Genomic DNA, 17,452 nt, shown 5'->3' with positions numbered 1-17,452 from the left:
TTTGGCCCAGCTGATGGCAGCCATTATTATTTATAGGTATAAATCAGTGTGCTGAGTAGTTCTGAGAGTCCCCACCGTGCAGTGATGTGGGACGATGGACCCAAAGAAGGCCTGAGAACAGCCTCTGGCCGGAAAGGGGAACTTCCCTAGGAAATGAAACTGGAAGTGTGCAAACACACAGGGGCGGGAAGCAGGCGTACCTTGGGAATTGCGGGGTGGCTCTGGTGGAACAGAAGTGAGGGGTCCTGGCGTCAAGAGATAGGTCTATGGATGTTTGCAGGTAGCAGGTTCTGAAAGGCCATCCTGGTCCGGCAGAAGAATTGGGACCCTCCTGTTTAAAAAAGGGCTTCCCCGGTGGCGCTAGTGGTAAAGAGCCTGCCGGCCAATACAGAAGACACAAGAGACACAGGTTTGATTCCTGGAGGAAGGCATGGCAACCCACTACAGTATTCTTGCCTGGAGAATCCCATGGACAGAGGACTCTAGACAGCTGTAGTCCATAGTAGACTGTTTCAAAGAGTCGGACACGACTGAAACGACTTGACACTCACACGCACAATTTAAAAAGGCCTGTCTGTAGATTCCTTGCAAGTAATCTTTTCAGTAATCCTGTTCCCACCCACAATTCTGAATGATAGAATTATCCACTGCAGTTCACTGGCGGGTCACTGTGGTTGCAGTAGGTGGTATTTAAGAAGCAGCAATTTCTTTACGATTTTCTGTTATTAAAAACTTTTGCTGATAATGCGTGTCATTTTGTTAGTATTAGCACAGTTGATCTTTTTTTTTTCATCCCTTCACTTTTTAAATTAAACTCTTCCTTTTAGAGCAATTTTAGGCTTACAATAATGTTGCAAAGATAATTCAGAGTCCTGCCTACCCTACACCCAGTTTCCATGCAACACTGTAGTATGTTTGTTAAAACTAAGACACCAACGTTGGCACAATATTGTTAACGCAGACTTTGTTTGAATTTCACCACTTTGCCCAGAAAATGAAAATAGATTTAACTTTTGTTAAAGTTAGACCAAAATGGGTTTTTTTCCTTGATTAGGACTGTAGCCGGCCAGGCTCCTCTGTCCATGGAATTCTCCAGGCACAAATACTGAAGTGAGTAGCCATTCCCTTCTCCAGGGGGGCTGGAATCTGGGTCTCCTGCATTACAGGGAGTCTCTTAGGCATCAGAGTCACCAGGCTTCCCAGTTAATGATGACTCCCGGAAAATCAGGCAGCGTGAATCTCAAAGTACTCTGTGAATGTCCAACACATCCAGCGGCATCGGCTTCTGAACACAGACTCAGAGGCACTAGAGGGCAGCATTTGAGAGCAAAGCAGCTAGAAGAGCCTCCAGGCCAACCCCTCAACAGGGCACCGAACAGCTCAGTCGTGAGAGTGACCTGTGGGTTGCCTCGGTGTCCCTCTTTGGAAACCATGGTCCATTTCTCTTTGCCAGCTTCAGGCCCACACATCAAGGGCTTTCTTGAACATTTCTTGCAGCGCTCAAGATGGAAATGATTAGCAAGCATGGAGCAGTCCCCCCATGGCAGGCCCCACATCGGGCATCTGGTGCTTTGGGCCAAGAGGCCTTGACCTAAAACCCTTGGGGCTTTTTTCAAGAGAGAACATTTGGTTTATTTTCCATAGAGGACATAACCCTTAGTACTCAGCATCAGGAGTAACCCCATCAGTGTTCCCACAGAGACACAGATGGACATTCACAACAGACAGGCAACTTGTTTAGTCGCTCAGCTGTGTTCGACTCTCTTGTGACCTCGTGGACTGTATATTCCACCAGGCTTCTCTGTCCATGAGAGTTTCCAGGCAAGAATACTGGAGCAGGTTGCCATTCCCTTCTCCAGGGGATCTTCCTGATACAGGGATCGAACCCAGGTCTCCTGCACTGCAGGCAGAGATTCTTTACCACTGAGCCACCGGAGATGCCCAAAGTTTTAAAGTGCACTTCCTAATCCTCAGGGTTTGAATGCCTTTTAGTCTGTCCCCTGGTGTTTGGATTTTCATTTTGTTAAATGGTCTTTTCCCTTGCTTATTTTTATGTTGGGTGGTCTTTTTCTTGATTTGTGGATATAACTTTGCAGCTTATATGTATGAAGAATTATCTATTTCATTGCTGTTGTTTTAATTTTCCCCAGACTGTCAATCTGCCTCTGGACTCTATGGTATTTTTCTCATTCCACAATTTGTCAAATAAGTTACTTTTCTGTTTCTGTCTTCAGGATATCTCACTGAAAGCCCTCCCTCTACAACTAAGAGATACAAGAGTCTCCTTTCTCTTGAAATACTTCTGTCCCCTTGTGCTGTGCTATGCTTAGTCACTCAGTCGTGCCTGACTCTGCAACCCCATGGACTGTAGCCTGCCAGGCTTCTCCATTCATGGGATTCTCCAGGCAGGAACACTGGAGTGGGCTGCCATGCCCTCCTCCAGGGGATCTTCCAGATCCAAGGATGGAACTCATGTCTCCCGCATTGCAGGCAGATTCTTCACCATCTGAGCCACCAGGGAAGCCCCTTACTCGTCTGCATTTGGGTTTTTTTTGCCCGTGTTGTATGCAGACTGTTTTCTTCCAGAAGGAGAGCTAATCATATCAGCATTCCTTTGAAACCAGCTCTTTTTGCCCCGACTTGAAATCTGTCTTCTGTCAGACACACACACACTCTGAGATCTATTTCTAGACTGTCTTCTGTTCCAGGGATCCGCATCTCTTCCTGTGTCAGGACATTTGTGCTGCTTTAGATAGGGTGCCAGGGGAGGGGGAATTGTTGTGTGTGTGTGTGTGTGTGTGTGTGTGTGTGTTTTGTAAAGAAAGTGGTGCAGCATCGGGACAGGAGCAGAAACACCTGGGAGCCAGGAAGCCAGGTGGGAGCAGAGGTGATGGGTTCTCTGCCCACCCCCACCCCCAACTGTGAGGCCAGATCAGGGAGAAATAAGGACCCAGCTGCTTGTAAAATAAAGTCTTCCCTTTTATTTCAAATCAGCCCATTCCCAGGTTGGGTGCTGCAAGTGGAGAGCAGGGGCCCTAAGTCCTCTGGGGTGTGGCGGGGGCTAGAGGGCACTCTCATCACTCCAGGGATGAGGGGTGGCGGGGCTGGCTTTCTCCTCTCTCCCCACCAAGGCCCTAGGCCCAGGCCTGCCCTCCGGGCTTACTTCCAGGGCTAAGGACACAGAGAGGGGAAGGGCAGGGAGGCAGTCCTGTTTAAGGTATCCGTGGCCAGGGCGTTGTTAGCGGTGGGAGCCCAGTGAGGCTGGATTAGTGGGGTCTTCTCCGGCAGCCGGGGAAGGAACTGCAGAGAGAGGCAAAAACAGACCAGATGCAGGTGGGAGGGAGAGAAGGAATGAGGGAAGGAGGTGCGGTCAGGGGCTGGAGGCCAGCTTGGGAGCTGGGGTGTCAGTCTAGACACTCACCAGAGATGGAGACCAGGCTCCAGTCTGGACTGGAAAAAGGGCTCAGATTGATGACTGCCACTGCACGAAGCGCTTGGATTCCTGCCAGGGAGACGTGAGCAGGGGAGGGCATGATTAGGGAAATGGCTTGGCAATGTGTGCCCTCAAACCAGGACTCCAGGCCCCCAGCCCCTCTTCCGTCAGACCAGGGGGTCCATGCCCCCAGCCCTTCCTCCCTCAGACCCAGGGGCCCGGTACCTGAGGGTTGAAAGGGTCATCATCATCTGTGTCCTCATAGTCGTCACTGGGGTGCAACAAGGGGCGTAGCAGAGAAGCAGGAAGGGGGACCCATGAGAGCGTGGTCCCCAGCAGTGGCTCAATGGTGCTCCCTCATTCCCTCCCCCAGGACTTCGGCCCCCTCCCCTCCTGACCTGGGTGGGAAGAGGGCCCAGGCTCGGGGCAGGCTGCAGAGGACAGTGGCCAGGGCCCCAGCAGACAGGAGGGAGAAGAGAAGCAGAAAGAGCAGTCCTTCCAGAGTGTCTTCACACAGGCCACGCAAGGCTGAGCCATAATCCTGGGGCGGGAGAGACAGGAGGGGTCAGCGGGCAATACCCATGGCCCGGACCGTCCACCCGGCTGTGCCTCACTGAGAAAATCCGTCAGCCTCTCTGTGCCACAGTTTCCTCCCCTGTCACAGAAAGCACTCAGCGCATGGTAGGTGCTGTGGTCACTGTCGTTTATCACACCTGCAGGCATGACCCCAAGTCACAACTTCCTGTCCATCACTGAGAACCCACCAGTGCACGCCCAGCCACGCTGCAGCTTGGCCCTTACTGGGTGCCAGACGTCTCATCCCGGACACTTCCCACACTGTGTGTGTGTGTTGAGGGGCGGGGGTGCATCCCTGGCCTCTTCCCACAGCACTCTCTTCTGGGGCTGAGACTCCCAAGGATGCCTCCACACACTGTCCCCCGGGGCAAAAATCCCTGGCTTAGAACAACACTGAGAAGAAGGCTTTAGCAAAACAACTGGCGTAGACCTGCCCCCCTGCACGGTAACGCCTGCTCAGGAAACACTGGCTGACACGGCTGTCATCCCTAGAAACCAGCGATTCCTGAATGCCGGGCTCTCAGTCATTCAGCAGGAACTGGCATGAATGACAGACGGCCTGCTCGGTGCCAGGCGCTGCTCCAAGCGCCGGGGCAACTTCGGTAACCAAGCCCCAGAAGGTCACTCAGACCACGTGGAGCTGATGAGAGCGGCGGTTTGGACAGTACCGGGCGCCCCTCCCCTCCCCTCCCCTCCCCGCTACAGCAGAGATGGTACAGGCAGGAAGGAACCCTGCGGCGGGAGGTCCATGCCCGCTCCCTGAGGAGGAGTGGGACGGGGAGGATGGGGGTGCAAAGGGCTGAGGCCGGAAACCAGCCAGGGCTAACCACACGGGCCCCTGGAAGTCAGGCGAGAAGCCAGGACTTTAATCCGCAGGCTGGGGGAACTGCTGGAGGCTTCTAAGCGGAGGAAGAAGATCAGATTGCGTTTAAAAGGCTCACTGGGCTGCGGCTGCTGTGGGGAGCGGGAAGAGGCTCTGCCGCCGTCGGGAGCAGAGGTGCTAGCGTGAGCTGTGCTTGGAGTCCAGAAGGACTTGCTGGAGGAAGGGTTGTTGAGGGTAGGGGCAGGAAGCCACATGGAGAGGCTTAGGTTTCCGGGTCCAGGCAGAGGGTCCCCTGGGAGCATAACTCGGGGAGGGGGACAGGGGTCACCTTGTGCAGGCCACGACAATGCAGCAGTGCCACCAACTGGTGGAAGTTTCCTTCTGTTACGTTCAGCGTCTCCTCCAAGGACAGCACAGGCTTCTGCGGTGGGAAGGGGGTTGTTATCCCAGGAATTCTCCGGGCTCCGCCCACCGCACCAGGCCCCGCCCCTCTGTCCGCCCCACGCCCTGGGCCCCGCCCACAACCGCCGGTCCGCCCCTTCCTAAGACTCCACCCACACATTCAGGCCCCGCCCGCTCCGCCCGCCCCATTCCCCGGGGCCCCACTCACAGCCCTCGGCCTTCCCCTTAGGCGGGCCCCGCCCACAACCGGTGACCCGCCCCTTTCTAAGACTCCGCCCACCGCTCCAGGCCCCGCCCCCTCCCCCGTCTGGGAGTTGGGGTGTAGGGCGAGCACCCGGCCCGCCGACCTGCGCAGAAGGGAACTGGGGCACAGCTTCCCGCTCCAGGCCCTGCAGCTGGGAGTGGATGTTGGCCAGAGCTCGCTGGGACAGAGTCAGCCTCTGCGAGAAGACAGAGGGAGGGAGGAGGGCCCAGCGGTTGACCACCCCCACCACCCGCCCCACCCCCCGCCTCCTCTCCTCCCACCCCGGGGTCCCTAGATCCAGGCCCCAGCCGCACCCTCCTCCCCCGGCTCCCTCGCCCGCAGCCCTAACCTGTTGAAAGGGGTTGGAGACGGCCTGGTTGCAGAGGAAGTAGTAGTTCAGGATGTCTGAAGCGGGAGCGAAGACGGGGGAGGCCGTAAGCCCCGGGATCCTCCCCGCGGACAGGCGGCGGGGCAGGGCCACACTTTCCACCCTCCCCTCTCAGAGCCCTCCTGTGGTCCGGCTGGCCTCGCCCTCCGAGCCCCCCAGCCCTCCGAGCCCCCACTCCCTCTGCTCCAGCGGACTCCCTTCTGCTGCAGCCACAGCCCGAACGCGCTGATCTGAACACCCCACAGGGCTGCTTCTGCACCTGCCCTGACCCAACTGGGCTACCCACTTTCTCCAAGTGGCCTAGCCCGCCCCTCTCCCTGATCCCTTGTCTCAGCGTCCTTATCCCTTCCCTCTTTTCCAGCTCGCTAGGGCAGGTGCTGAGAGCTTCTGCTGGGCAGAACTGGGCAGGGCTGGCACCCCCACCCCACCGCAGGCGTAGAGGCCTGAGGATGCAGGGCGTGAGCCCGGAGGTGTGATCACCTGAGCCAAGGCCAGTCTCCTCCTGGGTCAGGTTCAGGATGTAGCTGTCTGGACTGGAGCAGAAGTCACTGAGGCCCTGAGAGCAGCACAGAGGGGGCTCGGACAGACACGCCCCCGCCTCACACGCCTCAGGGTCCAGACCTCCAGCCCCTCCTCCTCAGACCCGGGGGTCCAGGTCCCCAGCCCCTCCTCCTCAGACCTGGGGGTCCAGGCCCCCAGCCCCTCTTCCTCAGACCCAGGGGTCCAGGTCCCCAGCTCGTCCTCCTCAGACCCAGGGGTCCAGGACTCCAGCCCCTCAGCACCTAGGACACTGGCTTCAAATCGCAGAACCTGTGAGCCTGTCTCCCAAGTCTTGTCTCTCAGGATCTGAGGCCTCTGTTCCCCTCGTCCCCAGGTCTGGGAGTCAGGGGCCTTCAGCCCCTGGAGTCTTGGAGCCCAGGTGCCTGTCCCCACCCCACCCCACCCCTGGTGCTCACCACGGCTGTGGCTGCCTCCAGGCCCATGGAGCCCCAGCTCAGGACCAGAACCAGGAGACTCATCACCGTCATCCTGTAGTGGGGGAGGAGGGGTGGGATTGGAGTTCTGGGGTTCCTAATCTCCCACCTCACCGCTTCCCATCCCAGATAACATCACAGCCCTACCCTTCCCCCACCAACCTCTGGAGCCAAGAGGATAACAGTTAGGGGTAGAGCAGTGGGCAGGGAGAGGATGGGCCTGTAGATGGTGACGTCAAACTGAACATCTGGCCCCACTGGGTGGGGGGGGGCAGGGGGCTGGCAGTGAGAAGGGCCCTGTGTGGGCAGCTCCTGCCCAGGTCTGCCCCGCCTTGCCCTGGACTGTGGGACCGTGGGAGGGCGACTGCCCAGCCCGGGGCCCCAATTCCCAGCTCTGAATTCCGCAGGAGCCCGCTCCCAGCTTCACCCATTGGTCAGCCTCCAGCTCGGCCCAGGAGTGATCTCAGCTCCAGGGCTGAAATCGCCTCCTGGTTTTTCTCTTTGCAGGGGGACGGATCATCATTGGAGGGTGGTCTGAGAGTGAGAAGGGTGCCTGCAGGGGGTCAAACTGAAGGCCCAGCCCCAAGTCCCAGACCGTCCACCATGTTTGCCATCTCCAAGCTTCAGAGGAGGGCCTGGATGGAATAGCAGGCCTGCTTACCCCAGGGGGGAGCGTGGGGATGGTGGTGAGTGCCAGCGTGGACCCCCTCAGGGCCAGAGAGGATACAAGGGCTCCTCTGAGTGGGATAGGCTGGCCTGGATGGAATCTCAGCTCCAGCACTTTCTGGCTGTGCAACCCTGGGCAAGTGACCTAACCTCTCTGATCACCAGTCTCCCTTTCTGTTAAAAGGGGAGATGGGAAGGACCTCTTCGTAAGGTCAACGCGAGGGTTCCAGAAGAGTATCAGGCATACAGAATGAACCTTTCAGTAAGAGTGTGGTCCTTAATTCCATGCACCACGTGACAGCCTTCTGCCCTCATCTGCCTGCCAGACAGACCTCTGACAGCACCTCGGTTCTCAGTGTTGTCATGGCAACCAAAGGGGGCAGTGATCACCGCCCCCATCCTCAGCACAAGCATTATTACTGTTATTTACTTTCTGGGACTTTGTTGCACTCCCTGTGACAAGGACAGTCTGCTGCCCCAGCCCCTCCTGAGCTACTCTGTGTCCCTATGTGCCCGCCCACCCTAGGAACTCTCTGAGGTCTGTGGGACAAGGGAATGAAACCAGCGTGAGCCTTGGAAAGACGGCAGCCCTTCTCACAAGAGCACTGTGGGATCTCACCCTGTGATGTTCCCCACCGCCAGGAAGGCCACCCGGACTTACACGATCACCAGCCACTTGCTCTGCCTCGCCAGGCCCAGGAGGGTGAAGAGACAGACCAGCAGCTCCAGGAGCAGCAGGAGGACATAGGCCAGCCACCTGGGGAGGGGGCAACAGGGGTGAGGCAGAAGCAGCCAACCCAGCCTTTCGGGTGTCCAGGTTCCCGGACTGGGACACGGCAGAAGGTGACAGGACCCCCACAAGGGCCCGCCTCTGCCTGGATCTCTGTGCTCTCCGTGATGGCCAGTCTCCAGGCCTCAGCCAAGCTCATCTCTGAAACGGGTGCACAGGGGGCCGGTCACTATCGCCATTTAGAGCACAGGGCCTGAGGCAGATCACCATAACCGCACCCGCACCAAGCCATGCACGAGCCCTGTGACTGGCACTCTCTGAGATTTGGCCTCTCGGAGCCCCAGCCCCTCCACCCCAGGCTGGAGCATCTTAGCGGGACTTGTTCTCAGGCCTGCATCCAGCATCACAGGGCACAACCCAAGGGCTTGGCGTCTGCAGGCAGATGGGCTGGGCCGCAATGCCAGCCCCTCCGCTTCCTGCCCGCCCACAGCTTCTGTGCCTCGGTTTCCCCTTGGTAACTCTTGGGGAGAACAGCAGCACCTACTTCCTGAGGCTGTCATAAGGCTGAGAGAACCCATAAAGCACCAAGGAGTGTGCCGAGCATGTGGGTGCACCTAACCGTTAGCCTGAACACGAATCAGGGAACTCTAAAGCGTACTGAAGAATTCAGTATCAGTTAATGATCAGCACTCTGACTGCAGAGGACAAAGCCCGGGAAGCTACAGCACAGTGCTGGCCCATGGGAGATGCTTAATAAATAGCATTCTCAAAGGTCCCCACGTGGGCAGAGTGGCAAGGGAGCCGCCACCTTCTCCGTGGCAGCCTCTGCTCGGACCTCCGTGGGGACTGACTGTGCACTCCTTTCCCGGACTGTGGGAGGGTCAGGCTGTCTCCAGGAAGGGGAAGCTGGGCCCCGTGGCTCCAGCTGACCTCCAGGTTCCCTATGTGGCCACTGACAGCTCACGTGCTCCAGCCTCACTGGTTTCACAGGGCAGATGGCACTTCTGTGTTTACCCTCCATGAACAGCAAAATTTTCCCTCTGGGAGAACTGGCCAAGTCCCCTGAAGGACTCCCAAGTGCCAGACAGTCTCATATGCATGCATGACTACACGTGCACGCATGCACAGTCGCTCAGTTGTGTCCGACTCTTTGCGACCCCATGGACTGTAGCCCTGCAGGCTCCTCTGTGCAAAGGATTCTCCAGGCATGAATACTGGAGTGGGTTGCCATGCCCTCCTCCAGGAAATCTTCCCTACCCAGGGATCAAACCCACATCTCCTGCGTCTCTGGCGTTGCAGGTAGATTCTTGGGTGTATCCAACAGCTATTTCTTGTAGATGGTGGGTCTGCTTCACCCCTTCAAAGTCTACACTCCTACCCCCAGCCCCCCGAAATGGAGCTGTGGCCCCTGAACTTGGTCACAACCCAGAACTTGAATTCACTGGGACCCAGGCCTGTCTGATGCCCATGGTGGGCACCCAAATTATGGGCTGCTTCAACCCGGGTCTGCCTCCCTGCTGGAGCACAGAATCTAGGACAAAAGTCTTCCCTGGCTCTCTGCCCCCATGTCTGGTCGGGGCCCCAGGTGTTAGATGAACCAAAGAAATCATTCCTAGTGGACGAAGCGACGAGGACTCCACCGTGTTGGCTGCTGGGATGGGTGGCTGCCTGATGTCCAAATAACTGGTTCTCTCCCCTCCTTCAAATGTTACCTTTTCCATGTGGCCTTCCTGGAATGACCGTCCCCGCACCCCCAAAACTGCCAGCCTCTGTCCCCAGACCCTCCTGTTCTCATCTCCTGCCTAATTTTCTCCACCCAGGACAGGAAGAGAGGCCACCCACCTGTACTCCTCTACAAAGGACACATCCTCAGCCACCTGCAGGGGGCTCAGGGGCACCCCCCGCCAGAAGGCCAGCCCCTGGAGCTGCTGGGCCACGGTTTCCGCCTGCCGCCGGGCGCCCCGGGCAGCAGCCACCAGCTCCGTGCGCTGCGTCAGCACCTCCTCCAGCGTGGTCAGCTCCGTCCTCACGGCCTCGTCCAGCCTCTCCACCATCTCCAGCACCTGGGCGAGGGGGTGGGGGTGGGGGTGGGGGCATCTGGAGTCAGGGGAGGGTATCCTCTGGGTGGGAGGGCAGGGGCCAGGGTGGCGGGGGTGAAGCAGGAGTGAGCAGGGCTGGCTGTCTGGGATTGGGCGCTAGGGCATCTGAGGATGCAGGAAGCGAAGGAGGGGGCCTGCGGTCTGGCGAGTGTGCTTCTGTGGCTTCTTTCAGGAGTTGGAGAGGTGAGCGGGTGAGCCCCAGGGCTGAGATGAAGCCTGGCATCCTAGGACTGAGCCTGGGTCGCAAGTCTGGGTTCTGTGGCCCAGGGCTGCAACTGGACATGAACTCTAAGGTCTGAGGTCGGGCTGGGTCTCGGCCTCACGTCTGGAATCGTTGGGGTCAGAGGGAGCCTTCCTGGCTGAGTCCTGGGTCTCAGCGTTCAGGTCTCCTGCCTCGCACTTGGCCAGGGGCCAGGTCTCTGGCCCTGGATCTGCCCTGAGGGCAGGGTCTTGGTGTTTAGTGTATGAATGGTTTGGGCTGTGAATTGAAGCCCAGGGCTGGGGATGCAATGAGTCTGGGGGTCTGGGTTTGAGCCCCTAGTCCCAGATCTGGGCTGAGGTTCTGAGGGTGCCATGCATGGAGCCCTGCCTGGCTGTCAGCATTGGGTGGACAGTCTGAGATCTGCATGTTGGAACCTGACATTCTGAACCTGGGGTCTCAGCTTTGAGTTCAGACCCTGCTTCCTGGGGGTGGGGAGGGGGGTTCTTCTGGCCAGGTGTGGGGAAGCAGTCTGGGTGTCGGTCTAGGGTCTGGCCCGTGTCTGGTCTCCTCACCAGGTGGTCAATGGCGGTGAGCGTGTGGTTGGCATGCAGTAGTGCGGAGCTGAGCTGGGACACCCCATCGCTGGTCTCACTGTTGCCATAGAAACCGACGCCAATGCCAGCGCTAAGAGGAGGAGGGACGGGAAATCACAAACAGTCCTGGGACCCTGGGGGCCGCCCCCCTCCTCACACACCCAATCGTGGCTGCCACCCCATCCCATTGGTTCAGCCCTTCGTGGGAAAGCAACGTCTCCAGCCTGGTCCCCACTGGTTGCCAAGGTAACCGAGAAGTCTCACTCCCCCGGCCCAGGGACGTCATTGTGATGCTAATGGTGGGTGGAGAGGTGGCGGGGAGGGGGCCCCCAGATTTAACTCGCACCTCCCCGGAGTGAACCCCTGTTGTGCTCAGCCCCAGAGTGGGGAGTTCTCACCTCTGGGGTCTGCTAGTCCCACCCGCAGCCCCTCTATTCTTTTCCCCAAACATCCAGGGTCCTCAGTGTCAGTCCCTTCAGGCTCCAGCCGTCCTCTGCCCCGCCTCCTGGGGGTTCCATGGAGCCACCACCTCCTGGGGGTCCCAGAGCCTGGAGCTCCCAGCCTTCCCCCTCCCCTGGGGACCCAAGTGTCTGGACAGCTGGGAGGGAAGCAAGGGAATGTGGGCCGATGGGCCAGAAGCAGGGCGCCCCCTCCTTCACCTCAGTTGCCAGCAGACAGAGCTCCATTGTAGGGCCTGAATACGGTCTCCAATCTCCCCCCACCCCCAACGCACTGTGGCCCTTTGCGGAGGGGAGCCAGGGCCGCACTGGGGCGGAGGAGGCCCGGACGCCCTCACAGCTCCCAGCGCCCCGCCCCCAGCCATGGGATCGGACACCGGCCGCTACCCATTGTCCACGGTCCCACAAAGCTGCTCTTGTTCCCAGGCCTCGGGGCCGCTGTGCCGCCCCCCGCGGGGCCTTTGTCCACCTCCCCAGTCTACCCCAACTCGGGAGGGCCTGAGGAGGAAGCCCTTGCCCCCACCCACACCCCAAAGCCCCACACGGGGCGGGGAGGGGGGCTCCCTGCAGGGTGGCAGAACCATCTTTCTGGCCGTGGCCCTCCCTGCCCGCCCCCAGTCCCCACTCCAGGGGCAGATCTTGAGCACCCTGGTCTGTCCTGGGTGGTGGGGGTGCCCTGCTGGGAGGGGCCGCCCGCAGAGATAGCCCTGGGCACAGGGTGTCTCCTCAGGCGTCCTGTCCCTCTCCGCTCTGCTGGTGTCCCAGGAGGCGGCCCTGGGCTCCCAGGGGCTTTTGGGTCTGAATCTGCACTCTGCCACTTGGCCTAGGCGGCCTTGAGAAGTTGCCTCTCTCTGAGCCTCCCTTTTCAGAACTAGTCATGACAACTCTGAGTCAAGCGAGGTCACCGTGGGAAGGAGTCAGGCCAGCTCGGGTCTGCTCCAGGATCACAGACATCCCTCTACCGTCCCTGACGGGGCCATCACTGGCTCCATGAGGGCAGGGCCCTTGTCTGGCTTGGTCAGGCTCCCCTGGTACTGTTGTAGATACTCAGGAAATAACTGCTGAATGAATGGATCAATGAGTTAACGAATGACATCACTAGTTCACATTTACAGAGCCCAGCTGGGGACCAGGCACTGAACATTTCACTCACTCTCACCACAACTGGGAGGTGGGTGTGACAACAGTGTCCATTCTAGAGATGTGGAAACTGAGGCCTGGAGGAGTTATGTCACTCCCGCAGGTCACACAGCTATTCCACTCAGAGACAGCAACCCCAGCAGTCTGACTGCCCAGCCTTCAGCCCCTACCCCATCCTGCCAGGGAAGTTATGTCTCCCCTCCCGGCCTCAGTTTCTCCATCCATCGAATGGGAGAGCAAGTCTCCCTGCTGGGATACCACCAGGAAGGCTGCTGATAGAGAGCTTGGGGAGCCCTGTCCCCCTGCCCGCCCACCCTGGGGCCCCATTACCAGCCGACGAGAAGGGCAGCGATGCAATTCCAGGTGACACACCCTCCCCCGGGCGGGGGGCTCTTGGCCCCGGGGGGTTCGGGGGGCCGGCAGCAGCAGAAGCGGATGAGGTAGACAGCGATGAAAATGAGGCTCAGGCCCAAGCCCAGGCCTGCCAAGGCCGCCACCAGCAGCAGGGCCTGGGGAAGGAGGGGGTGACAGGGCGTCAGAGGGGCTCTGCACGCCCTCCCCAAGTGGCCGGAGGCGCTGTGTCCGAGATCTCAGTGCAGGCGGCGGGCATCCTGGCGAGATGAGTGGCAAGCCCACCCCGTGGTTTTCAGGTCTGTGCTGGGGCTGTGCAACTTAAGGTTGGAGGGCGCTTCCAGTTGGGAGGCCCGGGTCTTGGGCTCCAGTTCCGCTGTACCCTCCAAAGGCTGTGTGACCTTCGGAGGGCCCGTCCCCTCTCTGAGCCTCAGTTTCCTCCCCAGAGAAACCAGGTAGTTGGGACGAAGCCCCATCCGAGGACACGAAGAAACCTGGACCCTGGAACCGTGGGGGATCAGGGGGCTGGTGGGGGGGATGCGGGCTCCTGGTGGTGTGTCTGAGGCTGGGGGTGGCAGGCTTCCTCCTCCCTCCTCCTGCTGGTCCTCCCCACTCCCTGCTTGCTCACTCTCCCCAGAGGCTGAGCTCTGCACACCCACCGCAGTGAGTCTGTCACCCCGGGCCTCAGGGGGAGGGCGTGACAGCCTCCCTGACAGTGTGCCTGTGCACACAACTCAGAGATGGGGACAGGGAGGCTGAGAGTGTGAGGGCCGAGCAGGCGGGGAGCAGAGAAAGGCAGGATGGGGGAGACTCATCCAGGATGGGCGGGGGTGGGGGGAAGGAGCGACTCAGAGGAAAGAGAGAGATGGAGACGGAGACAGAACCAAAGGTGGGAGGACAGAGGTGGGGAGAGGAGCCGTGGTTGCAGCCAGAAGAGCCTTGCACAACGGACGGGGCGCTCCTGTCGGAGGCAGGGTTTTCCACTGCCGTTCTGGGCTCTGCCCAGAAGCCCAGAGAGGGGCCACGCTTTCCCTTCAGCCACACAGCACTCGGGGGCAGCAGCCACAGCACACCCAGACTTCTGGACTAACGAGTGCTGAGTCCTGGCTCTGCCTTGTCCTCACGCTGGGGTGTGTGTGCTGGGCGTGTAGGTGAGTGTGCATGTGTGTCTCTATGGGAGTGCCTGCGCCTGCAGGCGTGAGGGGGTGATCTGTATGCACTTGTGCGGTTCTGAGCACAATTCCTTGAATCCGTGAGTAGTCTCTGGTGGTGGTAGGGTGTGTGTGTGTGTGTGTGAAAGAGGTAGTATGTGAATGTAGGTGTCAGTGTGTGTGAACACATGAGTGTCTGAATGTGTGCCTACATGAGTGATATATGTGTGTGCATGTGTGAGTCTTGCAAGAATGTGTATCTGTATATGGGTGTGCTTGCTTGCTTGCTAAGTCACTCAGTGGTGTCCAGCTCTGTGCAACCCCATGGACTGTAGCCCGCCAGCCTCCTCTGTCCGTGGGATTCTCCAGCAGGAATCCTAGAGGGGGTTGCCCTGCCCTCCTCCAGGGGATCTTCTTGACCCAGGGATTGAGCCCATGTCTCTTATGTCTCCTGCATTGCAGGCGGGTTCTTTACCACTAGCGCCACCTGGGAGGCCTGTATATGGGTGTATATGTGTGCATATGTGAGTGTGTTTGTGTGTGAATGCATGTGTGCGAATGTGTGTCTGGCTGGGTGTGAGTGTGTCCCCCCAGCACAGTGGCGCCCAGTCCCTGATTATCTTCCCAGCTGTGCCCTCAGGGTGCTCTCCCTAGGGGGCGATGTCCCCTCCTGCCCGTGGGTCCCAGAGCTGTCACCCTGACTGTTGACAACGGGGCGCAGTGGGTCTCCCCAAGTGCCTCTGGCGGTGGCCGACTAGGCACCGGGGTGGGCAGGTCTGCTGGGCCGTGAGCAGGTGTCCGTGGACCGGGCTGGGCAAGCCAGAGGCCGTGGGCGCAGGGCTGGCGGTCGCCGCGTGGTGGGGAGAGGGTGGCGGGGAGCGGGCGGGGAGGAGCTGCTTACCGGCTCAGTCCAGCCATGACCCAAATAGCTCAGAACACAGCACTCATCCCCGCTCCGCTTTCCTGGGACCACCCCCCTCCGAAGCCTGCCAAGCCCCAGCCCCCTGTCCCGGGAGCTTCCCAGGACTGATCAGAGGTCCAGACCTCACAGGCAGAGCTCGGGACCCACCCGAGGCTCCACCATCCTCCCCACCCCCGCCCCGCCCCCAGCTCAGCCAAGCCTTGCTCATTAATCTCAAAGTCAAGGACTTGAATTAAACTGGGTCAGGGGACCCCGTTCTTTCGCCCCCAGTGGAGCGTGACCCAGGCTGGGCCCCCTTCCCCAGGGACCCTGGTTTCCTGAAGGCTCCCACCCGGCCCCACCCTCTGGCTCCCAAAACGAACCTCGTCCCCAGCCTTCCTCCCCTGCCCCTCCCGTCCCGGGACTGGCTGGAGGTCTCCTCTCCCAGCACCTCCAAGTGGTTTTCCCAGCTCTGGCCCTAAGACCCCTCACACCCCCTGCCCCATTTCAGGCTTCGATTCTGTCCCAGAAGCGCGGCAAGCCCCAGCCTCTTCCCCTCCACCATGCCAGCGCCTGTCTCCTGGGTCCCGCCTGAACTGGGACATGTTTAACTGGACTGCCCCGATCCAAGGAGGGAAGGGTCATCCTTTAGGACGCGGTGGACCCCTCTGTTGACGACCCAGGAGGCTGGCTTCCCGGGCATCCTCTCTGAAACCCGGGAATCCATGGGCCCCCCGTCCCCTCCCTCCTCTGGGACCCTGGGGCCCAGGCCCCAGCCCCCACCTTATTTAAGGAGCTAGGGGTCTGGCTCCCTGCGCCCATCCCAAGGGTACCTCCAGCTACGGGTAACCACGCTCCTGCTCCCTCGGGTACCCCAAGTCCGGGCCCGGCCCCAACCCCCAGAGAACACAGGAATCGGTCCCCAGCCCCTTCTCCCGCGGGACCCAGAAGCTTTGGAGCCCCCACCCCTCCACCCCCCGCCACACCACAGACCCCTTGACCGCTCCCACCTGCTGGTATTCTCGTTCTTGGGGCGCGAAGGCGCTGGGCACCGGTCGGAGCTGGAAGTCGGCGCGGGGCAGCTGATGGAGCAAATGGACCCAAGCCGAGGGTCGGTAGCCCGGGGGCGCCCCCATGGCCCCCGGGGAAGGCTCCGCGGGGCCGACGCCGGGGCTGCGGGCGCCTGGGCTGCGGAGCCGGGCGCGGGCTGAGCGGGGTCTGGCGGGGCTCGGGGCTCGGGGGAGCACGCGGGGGGAGGGAGGGGGTGGGGGGCGGAGATTGGGGGAGGAGGGGGGCGGTGCGGCCGGGCGGGGCCGGTGCTGCCCCTGGCGGCCGCGGAGAGCACTGCGGCAGCGCGAGCCCGGCGCCCCGCGCCCCCCGCCCTCGGGGGCCACCGCCACCTGCGGCCCGCGCTCTGCACCGCTTCGCTCCCGGAGGCGCCCGGCAGGGCTGGGCTGAACAGCGACATCCAGCAGAGGGCCGCGCGTACTGGCGTATCACCCTACAGCTCCACGATCCCTTTATCTTCAGGAAGAACCTTCGTATCTAGGTCGCCAGTATTTGCACAGCGTTTTACAAATAAGGATCAGTTACCAAGAATGGTCTGTTGCATCAGTAAAATTCCTCACTGCTATGAGCGTATTCTCACCTGTAACCCATTTGGGTGAAAAACCTTCTCCCACTCAAGTCTGTATAAGGACACAGCTTCTCTACACAAACCTCCCTATGTGTATAGACCACTCTGGAGTGCCTACCGACCTGACTGTGTACAGACCACTCCGGAGTGCGTCCCCACAGGTCTGTGTACAGACCACTCCGGGGTGCGTCCCCACAGGTCTGTGTACAGACCACTCCGGGGTGCGTACCCACACATCTGTGTACAGACCATTCCAGGGTGTGTACCTGCAGGTCTGTGTACAGACCACTCCGGAGTGCGTACTGTACCCTCATGTCTGTGTACAGACCACTCCAGAGTGAGTACTCACATGACTGTGTACAGACCACTCCAGAGTGTGTACCCTCATGTCTGTGTACAGACCACTCCAGAGTGAGTACTCACATGACTGTGTACAGACCACTCCGGAGTGCGTACCATACCCTCATGTCTGTGTACAGACCACTCCGGAGTGCGTCCCCACAGGTCTGTGTACAGACCACTCCGGGGTGCGTCCCCACAGGTCTGTGTACAGACCACTCCGGAGTGCGTACTGTACCCTCATGTCTGTGTACAGACCACTCCAAAGTGAGTACTCACATGACTGTGTACAGACCACTCCAGAGTGTGTACCCTCATGTCTGTGTACAGACCACTCCAGAGTGAG

At 59.8% G+C, this 17,452-nt stretch overlaps 1 protein-coding gene across 3 annotated transcripts; it reads right to left on the bottom strand.

Annotated features, from left to right (window-relative positions):
- Positions 1-287: 287 nt before the first annotated feature.
- On the bottom strand, positions 288-16,387 carry TTYH1 (tweety family member 1). 3 transcript variants are annotated; one of them, XM_061389414.1, is made up of 14 exons: positions 16,142-16,360; positions 13,059-13,237; positions 11,110-11,221; positions 10,079-10,299; positions 8,168-8,263; positions 6,823-6,895; positions 6,347-6,422; positions 5,828-5,883; positions 5,582-5,674; positions 5,161-5,253; positions 3,832-3,974; positions 3,659-3,704; positions 3,422-3,502; positions 288-375 (listed from the first exon to the last, which is right to left on the bottom strand). In XM_061389414.1, exons 1-13 carry the CDS (start codon positions 16,265-16,267, stop codon positions 3,464-3,466), a joined length of 1,353 nt encoding a protein of 450 aa, XP_061245398.1. In that variant the 5' UTR covers positions 16,268-16,360; the 3' UTR covers positions 288-375; positions 3,422-3,463. The 3 variants fall into 3 exon arrangements, with proteins under 3 accessions (XP_061245398.1, XP_061245397.1, XP_061245399.1); XM_061389413.1 differs by lacking the exon at positions 288-375 and adding an exon at positions 2,967-3,300 and having other exon boundaries at positions 16,142-16,387; XM_061389415.1 differs by lacking the exons at positions 288-375; positions 3,659-3,704 and adding an exon at positions 2,967-3,300 and having other exon boundaries at positions 16,142-16,363.
- Between the last annotated feature and the right edge of the window lie 1,065 nt (positions 16,388-17,452).

The sequence above is a fragment of the Bos javanicus genome, chromosome 18 (assembly GCF_032452875.1).
Source record: "Bos javanicus breed banteng chromosome 18, ARS-OSU_banteng_1.0, whole genome shotgun sequence".
Lineage (NCBI taxonomy): Eukaryota > Metazoa > Chordata > Mammalia > Artiodactyla > Bovidae > Bos > Bos javanicus.
This window is presented reverse-complemented; position numbering and strand designations above follow the sequence as displayed.

Excerpts from the sequence above, each read along its gene's own strand:
- TTYH1 (XM_061389415.1), bottom strand. The coding sequence starts at position 16,267 with ATGGGGGCGCCCCCGGGCTACCGACCCTCGGCTTGGGTCCATTTGCTC. Across the intron at positions 5,675-5,827 it reads TCTCCAACCCCTTTCAACAG|AGGCTGACTCTGTCCCAGCG; the intron begins GTTAGGGCTGCG and ends GTCTTCTCGCAG. Across the intron at positions 3,503-3,831 it reads TGGGCCCTCTTCCCACCCAG|GAATCCAAGCGCTTCGTGCA; the intron begins GTCAGGAGGGGA and ends TCTCCCTGGCAG.